The 25,524-nt window shown below is 42.0% G+C and overlaps 1 protein-coding gene across 1 annotated transcript in view; it reads right to left on the reverse strand.

Moving 5' to 3' along the window:
* The window catches only part of LOC139761610 (protein O-mannosyl-transferase Tmtc3-like), a 1,067,352-nt gene that overhangs the window by 92,137 nt on the left and 949,691 nt on the right, over positions 1–25,524 (reverse strand). The window contains exon 13 of the mRNA XM_071685868.1: positions 20,792–20,864. Coding sequence (XP_071541969.1) covers positions 20,792–20,864 — 73 coding nt within the window. The remainder of the gene's footprint in view (positions 1–20,791; positions 20,865–25,524) is intronic.

Genomic DNA, 25,524 nt, shown 5'->3' on the forward strand with positions numbered 1-25,524 from the left:
TCTTTTTCACGCCTCTTGCACCTTTCTCTGCCCTCCTGCTCTCTCACTTTTATACACTCCCAGTCATATTGCATATTTCCCTGCAAAAATCGTCCAAATGCTTTCTCTCTCTTCACTAGTAATCAACTTTTTCATCCCACCACCACGTACCTTTCTAATCTGCCCACCTCACATGCTTCTCCTGCACAAGCATCTTTTGCGCAAGCCATCACTGCTTATCCTAAATACACTCCCATTCCTCCTCCCACTCCCCTTACGTCCTTTGTTCATCAACTTTTATCCATTCTGTAACTCTGTCTCCCTGGTACTTCCTCATCACAAGTCTCCTTCCCCCAAACTCACTAACTCTCACCTACGCCTTCACCCCAACATTCTCTCTTCTACTTTCTGAAAAACCCCTAAACTAAAATCTTCACCATCGCCTCTACAAAGAAAATATATCAACATCCCTCCAGTTGCACTCTCAGCCATTAACATCCAAAGTCACTCTTATTTCGCACGCCTAACAATTAACACATAATCATAATCGCGCTCTTGGCCATCTGTCCCCACTTACAATACGTAATATCGTTAATGGTATATCGCCTCTTTTTAAAACCAGGGATTCCCAATCACCAGTCCACTTTCAGCACCTAAAAGGGACAACAAAGCTCTTCTCGCCTTTCCATTTACAACACTGAACGCCCCAAGTACACCAATTATACCCTCAACTGCACCTTAGTCACCTTTGCATCAATCACCTATCACTATAGACCAGTCTTAGTGCATCAAAACATACTAACACACTCACTCAGCTGCTCCCAAAACACTCGCCATCTCATGATTTTTCTTCTCAATAGCCCATGCGCATATGCATATACACCCCATCTCTCGCTCCATCCACTTCAATTTTTACCCATATCAATCTAGAGTTTACTTTCTTACACTCTATTGCATACTCCCACCACTCCTGTTTCAGGAGTAGTGCTACTCCTTCCCTTGCTCTTGTCCTCTCAATAACCCCTGACTTTACTCCCAGATATTCCCAAACCACTCTTCCCCTTTACCCTTGAGCTTCGTTTCACTCAGAGCCAAAACATCTAGGTTCCTTTCCTAAAGCATACTACCTATCTCTCCTTTCTTCTCATCTGGTTACATCCACACACATTTAGACACCCAATCTGAGCCTTCGAGGAGGATGAGCACTCCCCGCATGGACTCCTTCTTCTGTATCAACCGTTTAAAAAGTTAAAATACAACTGGGCATGAGAAGAAAGTGTTTTGGGAGCAGCTGAGTGAGTGTGTTAGTAGTTTTGATGCACCAAGACTGGGTTATAGTGATGGGTGATTTGAATGCAAAGGGGGGTAATGTGGCAGTTGAGGGAATATTTGGTGTACATGGGGTGTTCAGTGTTGTAAATGGAAATGGTGAAGAGCTTGTAGATTTATGTACTGAAAAAGGACTGGTGATTGGGAATACCTGGTTTAAAAAGAGAGATATACATAAGTATACGTATGTAAGTAGGACAGATGGCCAGAGAGCGTAATTAGATTATGTGTTCATTGATAGGCGCGCGAAAGAGAGACTTTTGGATGTTAATGGGCTGAGAGGTGCAACTGGAGGGATGTCTGATCATTATCTTGTGGAGGCGAAGGTGAAGATTTGTAGAGGTTTTCAAAAAAGAAGAGAGAATGTTGGGGTGAAGAGAGTGGTGAGAGTAAGTGAACCTGGGAAGGAGACTTGTGTGAGGAGGTACCAGGAGAGACTGAGTACAGAATGGAAAAAGGTGAGAACAAAGGACGTAAGGGGAGTGGGGGAAAAATGGGATGTATTTAGGGCAAATGAGAGTTGGGGTGAGAGAGTATCATTAAATTTTAGGGAGAATAAAAAGATGTTCTGGAAGGAGGTAAATAAAGTGCGTACGACAAGGGAGCAAATGGGAACTTCAGTGAAGGGCGCAAATGGGGAGGTGATAACAAGTAGTGGTGATGTGAGAAGGAGATGGAGCGAGTATTTTGAAGGTTTGTTGAATGTGTTTGATGATAGAGTGGCAGATATAGGGTGTTGTGGTCGAGGTGGTGTGCAAAGTGAGAGGGTTAGGGAAAATGATTTGGTAAACAGAGAAGAGGTAGTAAAAACTTTGCGGAAGATGAAAGCCGGCAAGGCAGCAGGTTTGGATGGTAGTGCAGTGGAATTTATTAAAAAAGGGGGTGACTGTATTATTGACTGGTTGGTAAGGTTATTTAATGTATGTATGACTCATGGTGAGGTGCCTGAGGATTGGCGGAATGCGTGCATAGTGCCATTGTACAAAGGCAAAGGGGATAAGAGTGAGTGCTCAAATTACAGAGGTATAAGTTTGTTGAGTATTCCTGGTAAATTATATGGGAGGGTACTGATTGAGAGGGTGAAGGCATGTACAGAGCATCAGATTGGGGAAGAGCAGTGTGGTTTCAGAAGTGGTAGAGGATGTGTGGATCAGGTGTTTGCTTTGAAGAATGTATGTGAGAAATACTTAGAAAAGCAGATGGATTTGTATGTAGCATTTATGGATCTGGAGAAGGCATATGATAAGAGTTGATAGAGATGCTCTGTGGAAGGTATTAAGAATATATGGTGTGGGAGGCAAGTTGTTAGAAGCAGTGAAAAGTTTTTATCGAGGATGTAAGGGAGGTGTACGTGTAGGAAGAGAGGAAAGTGATTGGTTCTCAGTGAATGTAGGTTTGCGGCAGGGGTGTGTGATGCCTCCATGGTTGTTTAATTTGTTTATGGATGGGGTTGTTAGGGAGGTGAATGCAAGAGTTTTGGAAAGAGGGGCAAGTATGAAGTCTGTTGGGGATGAGAGAGCTTGGGAAGTGAGTCAGTTGTTGTTCACTGATGATACAGCGCTGGTGGCTGATTCATGTGAGAAACTGCAGAAGCTGGTGACTGAGTTTGGTAAAGTGTGTGAAAGAAGAAAGTTAAGAGTAAATGTGAATAAGAGCAAGGTTATTAGGTACAGTAGGGTTGAGGGTCAAGTCAATTGGGAGGTAAGTTTGAATGGAGAAAAACTGGAGGAAGTAAAGTGTTTTAGATATGTGGGAGTGGATCTGGCAGCGGATGGAACCATGGAAGCGGAAGTGAATCATAGGGTGGGGGAGGGGGCGAAAATTCTGGGAGCCTTGAAGAATGTGTGGAAGTCGAGAACATTATCTTGGAAAGCAAAAATGGGTATGTTTGAAGGAATAGTGGTTCTAACAATGTTGTATGGTTGCGAGGCGTGGGCTATGGATAGAGTTGTGCGCAGGAGGATGGATGTGCTGGAAATGAGATGTTTGAGGACAATGTGTGGTGTGAGGTGGTTTGATTGAGTAAGTAACGTAAGGGTAAGAGAGATGTGTGGAAATAAGAGCGTGGTTGAGAGAGCAGAAGAGGGTGTTTTGAAATGGTTTGGGCACATGGAGAGAATGAGTGAGGAAAGATTGACCAAGAGGATATATGTGTCGGAGGTGGAGGGAACGAGGAGAAGTGGGAGACCTAATTGGAGGTGGAAAGATGGAGTGAAAAAGATTTTGTGTAATCGGGGCCTGAACATGCAGGAGGGTGAAAGGAGGGCAAGGAATAGAGTGAATTGGATCGATGTGGTATACCGGGGTTGACGTGCTGTGAGTGGATTGAATCAGGGCATGTGAAGCGTCTGGGGTAAACCATGGAAAGCTGTGTAGGTATGTATATTTGCGTGTGTGGACGTATGTATATACATGTGTATGGGGGTGGGTTGGGCCATTTCTTTCGTCTGTTTCCTTGCTCTACCTCGCAAACGCAGGAGACAGCAAAAAAAAAAAAAAAAAAAAAAAAAAAAAAAAAAAAAAAAAATTTAGGGAAGCAGTGATGGCTTGCACAAAAGATGCTCCTGGCATGAGAAGCGTGGGAGGTGGGCAGATTAGAAAGGGTAGTGAGAGGTGGGATGAAAAAGTAAAATTATTAGTGAAAGAGAAGAGAGAGGCATTTGGACGATTTTTGCTGGAAAAAAATGCAAATGACTGGGAGATGTATAAAAGAGAGAGGCAGGAAGTCAAGAGAAAGGTGCAAGAGGTGAAAAAGAGGGCAAAAGAGAGTTGGGGTGAGAGAGTATCATTGAATTTTAGGGAGAATAAAAAGATGTTTTGGAAGGAGGTAAATAAAGTGCATAAGACATGGGAACAAATGGGAACATCAGTGAAGGGGGCTAATGGGGAGGTGATAACAAGTAGTGGTGATGTGAGTAGATGGAGTGAGTATTTTGAAGGTTTGTTGAATGTGTTTGATGATAGAGTGACAGATATAGGGTGTTTTGGTCGAGGTGGTATGCAAAGTGAGAGGGTTAGGGTATTCTTGGTAAATTATATGGGAGGGTATTGATTGAGAGGGTGAAGGAATGTACAGAGCATCAGACTGGGGAAGGGCAGTGTGATTTCAGAAGTGGTAGAGAATGTATGGATCAGGTGTTTGCTTTGAAGAATGTATGAGAAATACTTAGAAAAGCAAATGGATTTGTATGTAGCATCTATGGATCTGGGGAAGGCATATGATAGAGTTGATAGAGATGCTCTGTGGAAGGTATCAAGAATATATTGTGTGGGAAGCAAGTTGTTAGAAGCAGGGAAAAGTTTTTATCAAGGATGTAAGGCATTTGTACATGTAGGAAGAGAGGAAAGTGATTGGTTCTCAGTGAATGTTGGTTTGCGGCAGGGGTGTGTGATGTCTCCATGGTTGTTTAATTTGTTTGTGGATGGGGTTGTTAGGGAGGTGAATGCAAGAGTTTTGGAGAGAGGGGCAAGTATGCAGCCTGCTGTGGATGAGAGAGCTTGGGAAGTGAGTCAGTTATTGTTCGCTGATGATACAGCGCTGGTGGCTGATTCGTGTGAGAAACTGCAGAAGCTGGTGACTGAGTTTGGTAAAGTGTGTGAAAGAAGAAAGCTGAGAGTAAATGTGAATAAGAGCAAGGTTATTAGGTACAGTAGGGTTGAGGGACAAGACAATTGGGAGGTAAGTCTGAATGGAGAAAAACTGGAGGAAGTGAAGTGTTTTAGATATCTGGGAGTGGATTTGGCAGTGGATGAAACCATGGAAGCGGAAGTGAATCATAGGGTGGGGAAGGGGGCGAAAGTTTTGGGAGTGTTGAAAAATGTGTGGAAGTCGAGAATGTTATCTTGGAAAGCAAAAATGGGTATGTTTGAAGGAATAGTGGTTCCAACAATGTTATATGGTTGTGAGGTGTGGGCTATAGATTAGAGTGAATTAGAAGGATGTGGTATACTGGGGTTGACTTGCTGTCAGTGGATTCAACCAGGGCATGTGAAGCATCTAGGGTAAACCATGGAAAGGTCTGTGGGGCCTGGATGTGGAAAGTGAGCTGTGGTTTTGGTGCATTACACAAGACAACGAAGGACTGGGTGTGGGCAAATGTGGCCTTTTTTGTCTTTTCCTAGTGCTACCTCGCTGGAGAGTGGATGGGTGGGTGGGAGGTGAGCTATTTCATTTGTGGCAGGGTGGGGATTGGAATATGAATAAGAATATATGTCTTTGTATGTATATTTATGTATACGTTGTAATGTATATGTGCGTGTGTGGGCATTTATGTATATACATGTGTATGTGGGTGGGATGGGCCATTCCTTGTTTGTTTCCTTCCACTACTTTGCTAATGCAGGAGACAGCAATTAAGTATGGTAAAAAAAAAAAAAAAAAGTAGATATATTGTGTCTTGTAAGTATAACTTTCAAGAAATGGTACACTTTTATTTCATTCAAATGTAGATTCAAGTGTGCTGAGGAAATCTAAGCAATGCTATTCTGCAGAGGAGCAATGAATATGAAGGCTCAGCTCTGAATGATGTGTATATTTTTGTATTACTCAGAAACTTGTAATCTAATCATGAAAAGTTATGATGAATTGATTCGCTCTAAAATAATCAATATAATGAATTAATTAGCTTTGAAATAATCCATATAATGAATTAATTAGCTTTGAAATAATCCATATAATGAATTAAGATTTGAAATTATTCATAAAATGAATGAATTAGCTTTGAAATAATCTATATAATGAATTGGTTAACTTTGAAATAATGCATATGATGAATGAATTAGCTCTGAAGTAATCCATATGGGATGGGTTTAATACAATTATGAAAAGGGGAGAATTTCAGTGGGTAAAACCCTACCCCTAAGTGGGATTGACTGGTCAGGGGCAATAGCAGCCTTGGAAGGTAAAAATAAAGAAAGAGATTGAAATGAAAGGTGATAATGAAATAAGAAGAATGGAAGGTAATTGAGTGAGTAGAGATAATATAAAGGGGGTAAGATCACTAGAACACAAGAAAAATATTGTTTTCGTGAAGACAAGGGAGATAGTATGTCATTAAGTGAACTAAATTTAAATGTTGACATTATCACCTTCCTTAATTGATTAAGGAAAGAGTGGACTGGCTGGCATTTCTTTTGAGTCTATCAAGAAAGGGTTGTTTGATAATGATGAATGATGAGTTAGGATTGTCATAGTATATGTTTGTCAGGTTAAAGTGGATGAGGAGTGATGGATGCATGTCTTGTACAAGGCAAGGAGTGAATTTTAGGAATGACAGAAGTATGAGCATATTAAGAAATATTATTTATTATATATTTTGCTTTGTTGCTGTCTCCCACATTTGCGAGGTAGCGCAAGGAAACAGACGAAAGAAATGGCCCAACCCACCCCCATACACATGTATATACATACACGTCCACACACGCAAATATACATACCCATACATCTCAATGTACACATATATATACACACACAGACACATACATATATACACATGCACACAATTCACACTGCCTTTATTCATTCCCATCGCCACCTCGCCACACATGGAATAACATCCCCCTCCCCCCTCATGTGAGCGAGATAGCGTTAGGAAAAGACAACAAAGGCCCCATTCATTCACACTCAGTCTCTAGCTGTCATGTAATAATGCCCGAAACCACAGCTCCCTTTCTACATCCAGGCCCCACAGAACTTTCCATGATTTACCCCAGACGCTTCACATGCCCTGATTCAATCCAGTGACAGCACGTCAACCCTGGTATACCACATCGATCCAATTCACTCTATTCCTTGCCCGCCTTTCACCCTCCTGCATGTTCAGGCCCCGATCACTCAAAATCTTTTTCACTCCATCTTTCCACCTCCAATTTGGTCTCCCACTTCTCGTTCCTTCCACCTCTGACACATATCTCCTCTGTCAATCTTTCCTCACTCATTCTCTCCTTGTGACATTTCAAAACACCCTCTTCTGCTCTCTCAACCACACTCTTTTTATTACCACATATCTCTCTTACCATTTCATTACTAACTCGATCAAACCACCTCACACCACATATGTCCTCAAACATTTCATTTCCAACACGTCCACCCTCCTCCTCACAACCCTATCTATAGCCCATGCCTCGCAACCATATAACATTGTTGGAACCGCTATTCCTTCAAACATACCCATTTCTGTTCTTCAAGATAACATTCTCGCCCTCCCCACATTCTTCAACACTCCCAGAACCTTTGCCCCCTCCTCCACCCTGTGACTCACTTCCACTTCCATGGTTCCATCTGCTGCTAAGTCCACTCCCACATATCTAAAACACTTCAATTCCTCCAGTTTTTCTCCATTCAAACTTACCTCCCAATTAACTTGTCCCATAACCCTACTGAACCTTATAATCTTGCTCTTATTCACATTTCCTCTCAACTTTCTTCTTTCATACACTTTACTAAACTGAAATCACCAGCTTCTGCAGTTTCTTACCCAAATCAGCCACAAGCTCTGTATCATCAGCTAACAACAACTGACTCACTTACTAGGCCCTCTCATCCACAACAGACTGCATATTTGCCCCTCTCATCCATAACAGTCTGCATACTTGCCCCTCTCTCCCTAACCACCCCATCCTAAACAAATGAAACAACCATGGAGACATCACACACCCCTGCCACAAACCGACATTCACTAGGAACCAATCACTTTTCTCTTCCTACTCGTACACATGCCTTACATCCTTGGTAAAAACTTTTCACTGCCTTTAGCAACTTACCTCCCACACCACATACTCTTGAAACCTTCCACAAAGCAACTCTATCATCCTTATCATATGCCTTCTCCAGATCCATAAATGCTAATACAAATCCATTTGTTTTTCTAAGTATTTCTCATACATTCTACAAGGCAAACACCTGACCCACACATCCTCTACCAGTTCTGAAAACACACTTCTCTTCCCTAGTCTGATGCTCTGTAGATGCCTTTACCCTTTCAATCAATACCCCACAACATAATATCCCAGGAATACTCAACAAACTTATACATCTGTAATTTGAACACTCACTTTTATCCCCTTTCCTATGCACAATGGCACTATGCTTGCCTTCTGCCAATCCTCAGGCACTTCACCATGGTCCATACATACAGTGAATATCCTTACCAACCAATCAACAATACAGTCAACCCCATTTTTAATAATTTCCACTGTGATACCATCCAAACCCACCACCTTGCTGGATTTCATCTTCCGCAAACATTTCACTACCTCTTCTCTCTTCACCAAATCATTCTCCCTGACCCTCTCACTTCTTACACCACCCTGACCAAAACACCCTATATCCACCACTCTATCTTGCTGCTTTCTTTTATACATCTCCCATCTCACCACTTCCCTGCAAATATCATCCAAATGCCTCTCTTTTTTCTTTCACTAACAATCTTAATTCTTCATTGTACCACTCACTACCCTTTCTAATCTGCCCACCACCCACCTTTCTCATACCCCATGCATCTTTTGAGCAAGCCATCACTGCTTCCCTAAATACATCCCATTCCTCACCCACTCCCCTCTTGTCATACAGCTTATTATCAGACGAAAATTCAAAACACACACACCTGTCCCAACATATAATAATCCATGACCAATGCAGACACCATGTACTTCCACCCCCAATCTCCTTTGGGCATGCCACCACCCTTACTGTCCCATATAATAAACCAGGTATACTACTTAATATGCTCGAATCTCTGTCATTCCTAAAATTCACTCCATGCCTTGTACAACACATGTAGTCCATCACTCCTCGTCCACCTCAACCTGAAAAACACACACTATGACAATCCTAACCCATCAGTCATCATTATCAAATAACCCTTTATTGATAGACTCAACTGCAATGCCAGCCAGTCCACTCTTTCCTTAATCATTTACATTCAAACATATGCAATAACAGAAATTCAATACCACATCAATATTTCATGCATCAGTACCAACACGTTTTATGCTATCAATCATGGTTCACAAGCTATAATAAACTTAATCATGCAACCACACATACAACATAAGAACAACATCAATGAACAAAATAAATAAAACATACTGATAAACATCAAAAAGCTGGTAGTAGTAAATGCCACCTACAGACACTACTTTGTAGTAGTAGTAGTAGTAGCAGTGGGTGCCATGAACACAATGAATCAGCACAGTGGCATCTGTTATGCACTCTCTTTTGGGCACAGATTGCTGTCTTGTTCTTCCGTTCCATAAATAGTTATTTTGCTTCGTAGGATCATCCCAGATATTTCAATATTTTCCTGTCTTTGGTCAATTAGTTATTTTGACTGCTTCTGCTTCCACCTCTAGAGTGTGGTGACATGAATCACTTTCAAACTCTCTGGAATGATGCCAAAATCTAAACTTTGTTTTCCAGAGAATATTCTATGCTTACATGAGAGGTCCTTTCCAGTTCTTGATGAAGACTGACAAGCTTACAAAGATCTGGACCTGGCACAGGCATTTCTCAATGACCCTTTTTTATGTATTTATTTATTTATTTATTTTACTTTGTTGCTGTCTCCCGCGTTAGCGAGGTAGTGCAAGGAAACAGATGAAAGAATGGCCTGACCAACCCACATACACATGTATATACATACCTATACATCTCAACGTATACATATATATACACACACAGACATATACATATATACACATGTACATAATTCATACTGTCTACCTTTATTCATTCCCATCGTCACCTCGCCACACATGAAATAACAACCCCCTCCCCCCCGCATGTGTGCGAGGTAGTGCTAGGAAAATACAACAAAGGCCACATTCGTTCACACTCAGTCTCTAGCTGTCATGTATAATGCACCGAAACAACAGCTCCCTTTCCACATCCAGGCCCCACAGAACTTTCCATGGTTTACCCCAGACGCTTCACATGCCACTGACAGCAAATCGACCTCGGTATACCACATCGTTCCAATTCACTCTATTCCTTGCATGCCTTTCACCCTCCAGCATGTTCAGGCCCCGATCACTCAAAATCTTTTTCACTCCATCTTTCCACCTCCAATTTGGTCTCCCACTTCTCCTCGCTCCCTCCACCTCTGACCCATATATCCTCTTGGTCAATCTTTCCTCACTCATTCTCTCCATGTGACCAAACCATTTCAAAACACCCTCTTCTGCTCTCTCAACCACACTCTTTTTATTACCACACATCTCTCTTACCCTATTATTACTTACTCGATCAAACCATCTCACACCACATATTGTCCTCAAACATCTTATTTCAGCACATCCACCCTCCTCTGCACAACTCTATCCATAGCCCATGCCTCGCAAGCAGATAACAGTGTTGGAACCACTATTCCTTCAAACATACCCAATTTTGCTTTCCAAGATAATGTTCTTGACTTCCACACATTCTTCAACACTCCCATAACTTTTGCCCCCTCCCCCACCCTATGATTTACTTCCGCTTCCATGGTTCCATCCGCTGCCAAATCTACTCCCAGATATCGAAAACACTTCACTTCCTCCAGTTTTTCTCCATTCAAACTTACCTCCCAACTGACTTGTCCCTCAACCCTACTGTACCTAATAACCTTGCTCTTATTCACATTTACTCTCAGCTTTCTTCTTTCATACACACTACCAAACTCAGTCACCAGCTTTGGCAGTTTCTCACACGAATCAGCCATCAGCGCTGAATCATCAGCTAACAACAACTGACTCACTTCCCAAGCTCTCTCATCCACAACAGACTGCATACTTGCCCCTCTTTCCAAAACTCTTGCATTCACCTCCCTAACAACCCCATCCATAAACAAATCAAACAACCATGGAGACATAACGCACCCCGTGCCGCAAACCTACATTCACCTCCCTAACAACCCCATCCATAAACAAATTGAACAACGATGGAGACATCACGCACCCCTGCCGCAAACCTACATCCACTGAGAACCAATCACTTTCCTCTCTTCCTACACGTACACATGCCTTACATCCTTGATAAAAACTTTTCACTGCTTCCAAAAACTTGCCTCCCACACCATATATTCTTAGTACCTTCCACGGAGCATCTCTATCAACTCTATCATATGCCTTCTCCAGATCCAGAAATGCTACATACAAATCCATTTGCTTTTCTAAGTATTTCTCACATACATTCTTCAAAGCAAACACCTGATCCACACATCATCTTCCACTTCTGACACCACACTGCTCTTCCCCAATCTGATGCTCTGTACATGCCTTCACCCTCTCAATCAATACCCTCCCATATAATTTCCCAGGAATACTCAACAAACTTATACCTCTGTAATTTGAGCACTCACTTTTATCCCATTTGCCTTTGTACAATGGTACTATGCAAGCATTCCGCCAATCCTCAGGCACCTCACCGTGAGTCATACATACATTAAATAACCTTACCAACCAGCCAACAATACACTCACCCCCTTTTTTAATAAATTCCACTGCAATACCATCGAAACCCGCTACCTTGCCAGCTTTCATCTTCCGCAAAGTTTTACTACCTCTTCTCTGTTTACCAAATCATTCTCCCTAACCCTCTCACTTTGCATACCACCTCGACCAAAACACCCTATATCTGTCACTCTATCATCAAACACATTCAACAAACCTTCAAAATACTCACTCCATCTACTTCTCACATCACCACTACTTGTTATCACCTCCCCATTAGCCCCATTCAATGAAGTTCCCATTTGTTCCCTTGTCTTATGCACTTTATTTACCTCCTTCCAAAACATTTTTTTATTCTCCCTAGAATTTAATGATACTCTCTCACCCTAACTCTCATTTGCCCTCTTTTTCACCTCTTGCACCTTTCTCTTGACCTCCTGCCTCTCTCTTTTATACATCTCCCAGTCATTTGCATTATTTCCCTGCAAAAATCGTCCAAATGCCTTTCTCTTCTCTTTCACTAGTAATCTTACTTTTTCATCCCACCACTCACTACCCTTTCTAATCTGCCCACCTCCCATGCTTCTCATGCCACAAGCATCTTTTGCGCAAGCCATCACTGCTTCCCTAAATACATCCCATTCCTCCCCCACTCCCCTTACGTCCTTTGTTCTCACCTTTTTCCATTCTGTACTCTGTCTCTCCTGGTACTTCCTCACACAAGTCTCCTTCCCAAGCTCACTTACTCTCACCACGCTCTTCACCCCAACATTCTCTCTTCTTTTCTGAAAACCTCTACAAATCTTCACCTTCGCCTCTACAAGATAATGATCAGACATCCCTCCAGTTGCACCTCTCAGCACATTAACATCCAAAGTCTCTCTTTCGCACGCCTATCAATTAACACATAATCCAATAACGCTCTCTGGCCATCTGTCCTACTTACATACGTATACTTATGTATATCTCTCTTTTTAAACCAGGGATTCCCAATCACCAGTCCTCTTTCAGCACATAAATCTACAAGCTCTTCTCCATTTCCATTTACAACACTGAACACCCCATGTACACCAATTATTCCCTCAACTGCCACATTAGTCACCTTTGCATTCAAATCACCTATCACTATAACCCAGTCTTGTGCATCAAAACTACTAACACACTCACTCAGCTGCTCCCAAAACACTTGCCTCTCATGATTTTTCTTCTCATGCCCATGTGCATATGCATATGCACCCATCTCTCTCCATCCACTTTCAATTTTACCCATATCAATCTAGAGTTTACTTTCTTACACTCTATCACATACTACCACCACTCCGATTTCATGATTAGTGCTACTCCTTCCCTTGACTTTACTCTTGACTTTACTTTACTCTTCCCCTTACCCTTGAGCTTCGTTTCACTCAGAGCCAAAACATCCAGGTTCCTTTCCTCAAACATACTACCTATCTCTCCTTTTCTCTCATCTTGGTTTCATCCACACACATTTAGACATCCCAATCAGAGCCTTCGAGGAGGATGAGCATTCCCCGCGGGACTCCTTCTTCTGTTTCCCCTTTTAGCAAGTTAAAATACAAGGAGGGGAGGGTTTCCAGCCCCCCGCTCCCGTCCCCTTTAGTCGCCTTCTACGACACATGAGGAATGCGAGGGAAGTATTCTTTCTCCCCTATCCCCTGGGATATATTTAAATGTCAACATTTAAATTTTTCTTGTGTTCTAGTGATCTTACCCTCCTTTATATTGTCTCTACTCACTCAATTACCTTCCATTCTTCTTATTTCATTATCACCTTTCATTTTAATCTCTTTCTTTATTTATACCCTCCAAGGCTGCTATTGCCTCTGACCAGTCAATCCCACTTAGGGGTATGGTTTTACCCACTCTGAAATTCTCCTCTATTCATATTTGTATTACACCCACCCCGTATGGATTATTTCAGAGCTAATCAATTCATCATATGCATTATTTCAGAGTTAACCAATTCATTATATGGATTACTTCAAAGCTAGTTCATTCATTCTATGGATTATTTCAAAGCTAATTAGTTCATTATATGGATCATTTCAAAGCTAATTAACTCATTATATGGATTTGAGAGCTAATCAATTCATTATAACTGTTTTCCTGATTAGATTTCAAGTTTCTGAGTAATACAAAACTATAATAATCGTTCAGAGCCAAGCCTTGGCTCTGCATGTCGTTAGAATTCAACTCCATTGCTCCTCTGCAGTATAGCACTGCTTACAGATTTCCTCAATACACGTGAATCAACGTTTCACTGAAATAAGTGTGTAACCATTTCTTGAAATTTATACTTACAAGACACAATATAACACTGTACTATTCGTATTATACTTAATTGTCGTCTCCCGCGTTAGTGAGGTAGCACAAAAAAATAGATGAGGAATGGCCTAACCCACCCTCATACATATGTATATACATAAACACCGACACACACAAACATATACATTTCAACGTTATTTCATTTATTATTTTATTATACTTTGTCGCTATCTCCCGCATTAGTGAGGTAGTGCAAGGAAACAGATGACAGAATGGTTCAACCCACCCACATATACATACCTATACATTTCAACATATCCATACATATACATACAAAGACATATACATACACATACACGTACATATTCATACTTGCTGCCTTAATCCATTCCTGTCGCCACCCACCATGCATGAAATGGCACCTTCCCCTCCCCCTGCGCAAGGTAGCGCTAGGAAAAGACAACAAAGGCCACATCTGTTACACTCAATCTCTAGTTGACATGTGTAATGCATCAAAATCACAGCTCCCTTTCTTCATCCAGGCCTCACAAAACTTTCCATGGTTTACCCCAGACACTTGACATGCCCTGGTTCAATCCACTGACAGCATGTTGACCCCGATATACCACATCGTTCCCATTCACTCTATTTCTTGCATGCCTTTCACCCTCCTGTATCTCTTTCACTCCATCCTTCCACTTCCAAATTGGTCTCTCACTTCTCCTCGTTCCCTCCACCTCCGACACATATATTCTCCTTGTCAATCTTTCCTCATTCATTCTCTCCATGTGACCAAACCATCTCAAAACCTTCTTCTGCTCTCCCAACGACACTTTTTATTACCATACAACTCTCTTACCCTTTCATTTCTTACTCGATCAAACCACCTCACACTACATATTGTCCTTAAACATCTCATCTCCAACATATCCACCCTCCTCTGTACAACCCTATCTATAGCCCAAGCCTCACAACCGTACAACATTGTTGGAAATACTATTCCTTCAAACATACCAATTTTTGCTCTCTGAGATAACGTTCTTGCCTTCCACACATTCTTCAATGCTCCCAGAACCTTTGTCCCCTCCCCCACCCTGTGACTCACTTCCACCTCCATGGTTCCATCCACTCCCAGATACCTAAAACACTTCACTTCCTCCAGTTTTCTCCATTAAAACTTACCTACTAACTGTACTGTCCCTCAACCCTACTGAACCTAATAACCTTGCTCTTACTCACATTTATTCTCAGCTTCTTCTCTCACACACTTTACCAAACTCAGTCACCAACTTATGCAGTTTCTCATCCGAATCATCCACCAGCCCTGTATTATCAGCAAACAACAATTGACTCACTTCCCAAGCCCTCTCATCCTCAACAGACTGCATACTTGCCCCTCTCTCCAAAACTTGCATCCCCCTCCCTAAACAAATTAAACATCCAAGGAGACATCACGCACCCCTACTGCAAACCAATATTCACTGGGAACCAATCACTTTCCTCTCTTCCTACTAGTACACATGCCTTATATCCTCGATAAAAACTGTTCACTGCTTCTAGCAACTTACCTCTCACTCCATATACTCTAAATACCTTCCAGAGAGCATCTCTATCAACTCGATCATATGCCTTCTCCAGATCCAAAAATATTACATACAAATCCATCTATTTTCAAAGTATTTCTCACATACATTCTTCAAAGCAAATACCTGATCCACACATTCTCTACCACTTCTGAAACCACACTGCTCTTCCCCAATCTGATGCTCTGTACATGCCTTTACCCTCTCAATGAATACCCTCCCATATAATTTCCCAGGAATACTCAACAAACTTATACCTCTGTAATTTAAACACTCACCTTTATCTCCTTTGCCTCTGTACAATGGCACTATGCATGCATTCCACCAATCCTGAGGCACTTCACCATCAACCATATGTATATTGAATATCCTCACTAACCAGTCAACAACACGGTCACCCCTTTTTTAATAAATTCCACTGCAATGCCATCCAAACCTGCTGCCTTGCTGGCTTTCATCTTCTGCAAAGCTTTCATTACCTCTTCTCTCCTTACCAAACCATTCTCCCTGACCCTCTCACTTCGCACACCCTATATCTGCCACTTTATCATCAAACACATTCAACAAACCTTCAAAATACTCACTCCATCTTCTCACAATGTATACATACATCTACATACACAGACATATGCATATATATACATGTACATATTCACTCTCGTGGCCTTCATCCACTCCCTTTGCCACCCGACCACACATGAAACAGCATTCATCCCCACCCCCCTCCCCAGTGAGGTAGCCCTAGAAGACAAAAAAGGCCACATTCGCCCACACCCAGTCCCTAGCTGCCGTGTGTAATGCACCGAAACCATAGCTCACTTTCTACATCCAGGCACCACAAAACTTTCCATGGTTTACCCCAGACGTTTCACATGCCCTGGTTCAATCCACTGACAGCATGTCAACCCCAGTATACCACATCGTTCCAATTCACTCTATACCTAGCACGCCTTTCACCCTCCTGTATGTTCAGGCCCCTATCGCTCAAAATTTTTTTCACTCCATCCTTCCACCTCCAAATTGGCCTCCTGCTTCTCCTCATTCCCTCCACCTCTGACACATATATCCTCTTTATCAATCCTTCCTCACTCATTCTCTCCATGTGACCAAACCATTTCAACACAATCTCTTTTGCTATCTCATCCACACCCTCTTATTACCATACATCTCTGTTACCCTTTCATTACTTACTCGATCAAACCACCTCACACCACATATTATCCTCAAACATTTCATTTGCAACACATCCACTCTCCTCCGCACAACCCTATCTATAGCCCATGCCTCGCAACCAAATAACATTGTTGGAACCACTAGTCCTTCAAACATACCCATTTTTGCTCCTAGATAATGTTCTCGCCTTCCACAAATTCCTCAACACTCCCAGAACCTTCGCCCCCTCCCCCACCCTGTGACTCACTTCTGCTTCCATGGTTCCATCTGCCGCTAAATCCACTCCCAGACATCTCAAACACTTCACTTCCTCCAGTTTTTCTCCATTCAAACTTACCTCTCAGTTAACTTGTCCCTCAACCCTACTGAACACAATAACCTTGCTTTTACTCACATTTACTCTAAGCTTTCTTCTTTCATACACTTTACCAAACTCAGTCACCAACTTCTGCAGTTTCTCACCTAAATTGGCTAGCAGTGCTGCATTATCAGCGAACAACAACTGACTCACTTCCCAAGAGCTTTCATCCACAACAGACTGCATACTTGCCCCTCTCTTCAAACTCTTGCATTCACCTCCCTAACAACCCCATCCATAAACAAATCAAACAATCATGGAGACATCATGCACCCCTGCTGGAAACCGACATTCACTGGAAACCAATCACTATCCTGCCTTCCTACTCGTATACATGCCTTAAATCCTTGGAAAAAAACTTTTCACTGTATCTAGCAACTAACCTCCCACACCATATACTCTTAAAACCTTCCACAAAGCCTTCTCCAGATCCATAAATGCTACATACAAATCTGTTTTTCTAGGTATTTCTCGCATTCATTCTACAAAGCAAACTCCTGATCCACACATCCTCTTCTACTTCTGAAACCACACTGCTCTTCCCCAATTTAATGCTATGTACATGCCTTCAACCTCTCAAATGATACCCTTCCATATAATTTCCCAGGAATACTCAACAAACTTATACCTCTGTAATCTGGACACTCACCTTTATCCCCTCAGCCTTTGTACAATGGCACTATGCATGCATTCCGCCAATCCTCAGGCACTTCACGATGATCCATACATACACTGAATAGCCTTACCAACCAATCAACAACAGAGTCACCCCCATTTTTAATAAATTCCACTGCAATAAAATCCAAAATCACCACCTTGACAGCTTTCATCCTCCACAAAGCTTTCACTACCTCTTCTCTGTTTACCAAACCATTTTCCTTGACTCTCACTTTGCAGACCATCCTGACCAAAACACCCTATATCTGCCACTCTATCATCAAACACATTCAACAAATCTTCAAAGTACTCATTCCATCTCCTTCTCACTTCACCACTACCTATTATTACCTCCCCATTAGCCCCCTTCACTGATGTTCCCATTTGTTCTCTTATGCACTTTATTTACCTCCTTCCAAAACATCTTTCTATTCTCCTTAAAATTCATTTGCCCTCTTTTTCACCTCTTGCACCTTTCTCTTGACCTCCTGCCACTTTCGTTTATACATCTCCCAGTCATTTGCACTACTTCCCTGCAAAATCGTCAGAACACCTCTCTCTTCTCTTTCACTAACAATCATATTTCTTCATTCCGCCACTCACTACCATTTCTAATCTGCCCACCTCTCACACTTCTTATGCCACAAGCATCTATTGCACAAGCCATTGCAGCTTCCCTAAATACATCCTATTCCTCCCCCACTCCCCTTATGTCATGTGCTCTCACCTTTTGCCATTCTGCACTGAATCTCTCCTGGTACTTCCTTTGATATGTTTCCTTTAAAGCTCACTTACTCTGACCACTCTCTTTTCCCCAACATTCTCTTCTTTTCTGAAAACCTCTACAATCTTCACCTCCACAAGATAGTGATCAGACATCCCTCCAGCTGTCCCTCTCAGCAAATTAAAAACCAAAAGTCTCTCTTTCACATGCATATCAATTTGCACATAATTCAATAACCCTCTCTGGCCATCTCTCCTACTCACATACGTATACTTATGTATATTTCTATTTTTAAACCAGGTATTCCCAATCACCAGCCCTATTTCAGCACACAAATCTACAAGCTTTTCACCATTTCCATTTACAACACTGAACACTCTATGTACACCAATTATACCCTCAACTGCCACATTACTCACCTTTGCATTCAAGTCATCCATCACTATAATCCGGTCTCGTGCATCAAAGCTACTATCACACTTACTCAGCTGCTCCCAAAACACTTGCCTCTCATGACCTTTCTTCTCATGACCAGGTGCATAGGCACCAATAATCACCCATCTCTCTCCATCCACTTCCAGTTTTACCCATATCAATCTAGAATTTACTTTCTTACACCATCACATATTCCCACAACTCCTACTTCAGAAGGAGTGCTACTCCTTCCTTTGCTCTTGTCCTCTCACCAACCCCTGACTTTACACCCAAGACATTCCCAAACCACTCTTCCCCTTTACCCTTTAGCTTCTACACCTTCTACAACACATGGGGAATATGTGGGAAGTATTCTTTCTCCCCTATCCCCAGGGATATCTTTCACTTTAATTTGAAAACCCCAAGAAGGTAACTATTTCCCAGTTATGCTGTGAGGGAAAAAAACCCAAGAACACGGTAACTATTTCCCAGTTATGATGTGAGGCAAAAAATGGACCATTCTCACTTCACTTGCTAGCTTTGGCACTGACCAGTGGATGAATTTATTTCTCACTATCAAACATCACTGGTGAGATTCAATAACTTCTATAATGGTGTATAGATCATCCTGAATGTGATGACAATTCAGGCGTATGTTTCAGATGTTCCAAGACATCTACACTCTCTTGTATTGAAAACTCTCATGCGTCTCATTGCAAATCCTTACATCCCATCTTCGAAATATTTTCCGCCCCTCATTTGTGGTTTGCTTGCTCCTTCTCGGATGGCTGTTGCTGGTGTGTATCAGACCAGGAAATTCAACCCTTACCCCAAAAACCCACTGTACTTCCTTGCAATTCTGCTTGCAATCATTGGAAAGCTGTTCTTTGCTGAATCAAGAACACGTTCATAGAAGAAACTGTGCTGACCTGATTACTACAACTACTTCTACTAATAGTGCTTTTGGATCCTTACACCAATCAAAATCTCCAAAAACTTTGTATAACTCAATCTTTCCTCCTCATTCCAGACACCATCAATATTCTGCTAATTCTAAGATGAATCAAACCGCTCTTTTTGCCACCTTCTTCTCCTATAGCTCAACCCTCGACAATTTTGAGTTGAATCCTTAAGTCCCATCACCTCACACTTAACCTACACCATCTATATTCTCCTACATCAAGGTTTTCAGAGTACTCTCTTGGTTGGCATACATCCTCGTGTTCTACGAGGGTGTGCCTCTGAGCTGGCACCATTCCTCACTTGTCCATTTCATTTCCTCCTAAAACCCCACACTTTTCCTGTCTCTTCCTCCTTTTGTCTTTTCACATACACCCTTTTTTTTTTTTCTATTAAGGGTCATGTCTGTGGACACTGCCAGAACCTAGATTAATTAATTTCTTTTTCTTTCACTCTTTTTGCTTCAACCCAACAGGGCTTTGATTGGGGTGTGCTTTGCCCATGTGGTGGCACTCATAATAAATTACTAACTTAATCACAAAAGTGATCACATGCTGTAAACACATATACATATGAACAAAATAAGTTGTTAAAGCAAACACATAAATGTACAAAAATATGCAACATATAGTTCTCACACAAACATATCAGTTATATGACATCAATCAAATGATATCAATTTAAAATAATTAGAACAGACTATCCACAAACCATGCTAACAAAGCAAATCCAAACAAACAAATGCCAAACACATGCACAGCCTCACATCATGCAATTAATGATACTGATATATTGGAAACTACAAACACTTATACACTTTTCTTATCATTTCAGTCACTCAACAAGTGCAACACTGTTAACTGAAAGGGCCATATCTGCAGCCTGAAGCATGCTACTCACATTATAATATATATCTGGGTTCGTACTGTCGTAGAACAAGGCGCGTTCATACACCTCCTGCGCCTCCTTCGTCCTGTCAAAAAAAAAAAAGACATATCTTCATATTCATTTGCAAAACAAATTTGAGATAAAAGCTAATTTCTATGTCAGCCGCAAATAACCCCTCTAGATACATATACCATTAAAATACACAGCTACTCTGTAACTACAACTTAATTTCATTCTACCTGTACTCTGTAACAACATTCAGTTTTATTCTACCACTTTCCCACGTCCAATGCATCTGTTATACATACATTCACATCCAACCCCACACTACCAGCATATATGCCATTCTCAACTAATGGTGTCATTCCTGCAATTTCATATATAACATTCAACCTCAATACCACCTCTTAACCTCATCTTTAAACACAATGAAATCATCAGCATCCTCAATACTGCCACCCTCCCTTAACTGTCTATTCACTGACACCATCATCCATAGCATCGCCCACAGTCTATTAGGAATTTCCTTACTTAACATAGAAAGCCGAATATGCCTTTTATGGATGGATCAAAATTTCACTATCCTCTCCTGGCTATCTCAAAGCTCGGTCCTCTGAAAACCAATGTACAGATCAATACTCCTTCATCATCTTAAACACCTCACACAATCACCACTCACCCACTTAGTCACTACGATTAACTAAAACTATGCCTTTACCTATAATAGATAACAATACATTTACTTGGATGGACAAACTTTACGACAAATAAATCCCATAATGTTACTAAAATAAACTTTCCTTATATACACATAATTCATCAATACAACACACAACATAAAACTAATAATTTCTTGTATAATGTTGCACAGCCCTTCACCTCCTACTCGAAACACACTGAACACCACCGCCACATCCCAAACTCATACCATAAACATTCTATACACACCACTATATATTAACTACAGCAAAATACAACATTATCCTCCTTCACTCATCCTAACAACACATATGTGCCAATGGTGTAATCATATCCCTGTCACACAGAGACTTCAACTCGGTCCCAAGTAGTGATCCATTCACAATAACGTCTTCCACCATGACCATACATTATAATCGCCTCTCAAGAAACAATTAACCCAGTGACTCCCTCTCTCCCGTTACATGACAACCACATCTTTCCCCACGACGCTAGATGCTATATGACATCCAACACTTCCGAATAGAGCAACAAGAGAATCATACATTCACATCATGACAAGCTGCATTGTTAACGTGTTTTGTCTATTTCAAATTCCTGTCAATCACTTCTGAACAGCAAAACAGTCATATGTTTGTAATGATTTAGGGAATGTTTTTATATATCACAACATCGTACTCGATTAACCAATCGTTTCCCTAAATATTCCTACAAGACGTAGCTTGTATACGTCTGTGTCAGTCACAACCGCGAGTTATCGTCTCCCCGCCAAAAAAAAAAAAAATATTGGCCACAAAAACACAACCTACCATTCTCCTCTCTCGTTCTCTCCCCATCCTCACCCCTCCCGTTCTCTCCCCATCCCCACTCCTCCTGTTCTCTCCCCATCCTCACCCCCCTTCCGTTCTCTACCCATCCTCACTCCTCCCATTCTCTCCCCATCCTCACTCCTCCCATTCTCTCCCCATCCCCACTCCTCTCGTTCTCTCCCCATCCTCACCCCTCCCGTTCTCTCCCCATCCCCACTCCTCTCGTTCTCTCCCCATCCTCACCCCCCTTCCGTTCTCTACCCATCCTCACTCCTCCCATTCTCTCCCCATCCTCACTCCTCCCATTCTTTCCCCATCCCCACTCCTCTCGTTCTCTCCCCATCCTCACCCCTCCCGTTCTCTCACCGCCTCCCGGTTTTCTCTCCCCATCCTCACCCCCCTTCCGTTCTCTACCCATCCTCACTCCTCCCATTCTCTCCCCATCCTCACTCCTCCCATTCTCTCCCCATCCTCACCCCCTCCCGTTCTCTCCCCATCCTCACCCCCCCTCCCGTTCTCTCCCCATCCTCACCCCCTCTCTCCCCATCCTCACCCCCCCTCCCGTTCTCTCCCCAAAACCAACCGACGTTCTCTTCACTCCCTTCAACTACAACAGCAATGAGCATCATCTGCCACGTCCACATAAGTCGGTAATTCTCCCACAGCTATAAAATCTACGATACGATTCGAATATCTTATACCATATATTTAACTAGCGATACCATACCGGCAGCTCCCACTATTCCAAAACCGAGATTACATATAAATATATATATCGTACCAAATCATTGTCAATTACGTAACTCGGCAGCAGTAGCCAACAGAAAACCTCCTCAAATCATCACTTGGCTCAGACCAGCTCCTCGCCAGCGGCTCGTAGCGCGCGCCCACTCACACCTACATTACAGGGGCCCCAGACTACGGCTAAATGACAGGGGCCCCAGACTACGGCTAAATTACAGGGCCCCCAGACTACAGGGGCGGGCGGGGACCTCCCCTTTCTTGCACTATCTGCACCCTCCGCTGCCACACACACACACACACGCACGCGCGCCGTCGTATATTTTACCCACCGCCGCCCGCGTCCCAAACCTGGCCTCCCTCCCTCGCTAATCCTCGCCGCCACCGCCTCTCCAACACTGGCCTCCCTCAATCGTCCTCGCCGCCACCGCTTCTCCTACACTCGCCTCTCCAACACTGGCCTCCCTCACTCATCCTCACCGCCTCTCCAACACTTGCCTCCCATTCTTGGCCTCCCTCGCCGCCACCGCCTCCCCCACACTCGCCTCCCTCAATCGTCCTCGCCGCCACCGCCGCTCCCACACTCGCCTGCCTCACACATTCTCGCCGCCACCGCCTCTCCAACACTCGCCTCCCTCACTCATCCTCACCGCCTCTCCAACACTTGCCTCCCAAATTTGGCCTTCCTCACTCATCCTCACCGCCTCTCCCACACTCGCCTCCCTCACACATCCTCGCCGCCACCGCCTCTCCCACACTCGCCTCCCTCACTCATCCTCACCCCCACCGCCTCTCCAACACCCGCCTCCCTCAAACCCTACCACACACACAGGTTCCGAGAGAGGCCAGCCAGTGGCCACATACAGACATACATCATACACACACGTCGCCAAGGGCCACACCACCACCACCACAGGGGTCAAACACCTCACCGCCAGCTCCTTAACTCATCTCACATGACCACGCACTCGCTCAACACCTCAGGCCCACACACCTCACACACTCCATCTCTCTCACATTCAACATATGCCATTTAACCTCCCTCGTCGCCAAGTCACACTCACCTTCCGAAAACAAAATAAAAATGTCCTCATGTATTTTTCACCTTCACATTCTAATACTTTGGTTATTTGATAGAATATTACACTAAATTAAACAAAATTCTAACATTTCCTTACAATCAACCATGGTTATTTAACTGACATATTACACTATACAAAATTCTAAATTCCTCAAAATTAACCATGGTTATTTAATAGATTACACGAAATTTTCAAAATTATAAAAATTCCTTACAATCAACCATGGTTATTTAACTGACATATTACACTATACAAAATTCTAAATTCCTCAAAATTAACTATAGTTATTTAATAGATTACACGAAATTTTCAAAATTATAAAAATTCCTTACAATCAACCATGGTTATTTTAACTGACATATTACACTTTATTAAACAAACACTTAAAATTTCTCAAAATCAACCATGGTTATTTAACTGATATATTACACGAAATTTTTAAAAATATAAAAATTCCTTACAATCAACCATGGTTATTTAACTGACATATTACACTTTATTAAACAAATTCTTAAAATTCCTAAAAATCAACCATGGTTATTTAACTGACAAAATACACGAAATTTTACAAAATCTAAAAATTCCACAAAATCAACCATTCTCATAAAGTTACTTTCTACAAGATCAATGACACACACACACACACACACACACACACACACACACACACACACACACACAGCCTCTCCCCCACATTGAAACATCATCAATTAATACAACTCTTTTAACAACTTACTATTCACACCCCTCTTAGACAACTACCTATACCAAAATGGTTACAACAATTACGTAACGGGTTTAGTTACTAAAGATGTTAGATATACAACTAATAATAATATAATACATAAAGACTCACCACAAACAATATTCTAAATATATATATATATATATATATATATATATATATATATATATATATATATATATATATTCCCTGGGGATAGGGGAGAAAGAATACTTCCCACGTATTCCCTGCGTGTCGTAGAAGGCGACTAAAAGGGGAGGGAGCGGGGGGCTGGAAATCCTCCCCTTTTTTTTTTTTTTTTTTTAATTTTCCAAAAGAAGGAACAGAGAATTGGGCCAGTGAGGGTATTCCCTCAAAGGCCCAGTCCTCTGTTCTTAACGCTACCTTGCTAACGCGGGAAATGGCGAATAGTATGAAAGAAAAAGTATATATATTGACCAAGAGGATATATGTGTCGGAGGTGGAGGGAACGAGGAGAAGAGGGAGACCAAATTGGAGGTGGAAAGATGGAGTGAAAAGGATTTTGTGTGATCGGGGCCTGAACATGCAGGAGGGTGAAAGGAGTATATATATATATATATATATATATATATATATATATATATATATATATATATATATACATATATATATATATATATATATATATATATATATATATATATATAT

This window comes from Panulirus ornatus, chromosome 41 (assembly GCF_036320965.1).
Source record: "Panulirus ornatus isolate Po-2019 chromosome 41, ASM3632096v1, whole genome shotgun sequence".
In the NCBI taxonomy this organism is placed as follows: Eukaryota; Metazoa; Arthropoda; class Malacostraca; order Decapoda; family Palinuridae; genus Panulirus; species Panulirus ornatus.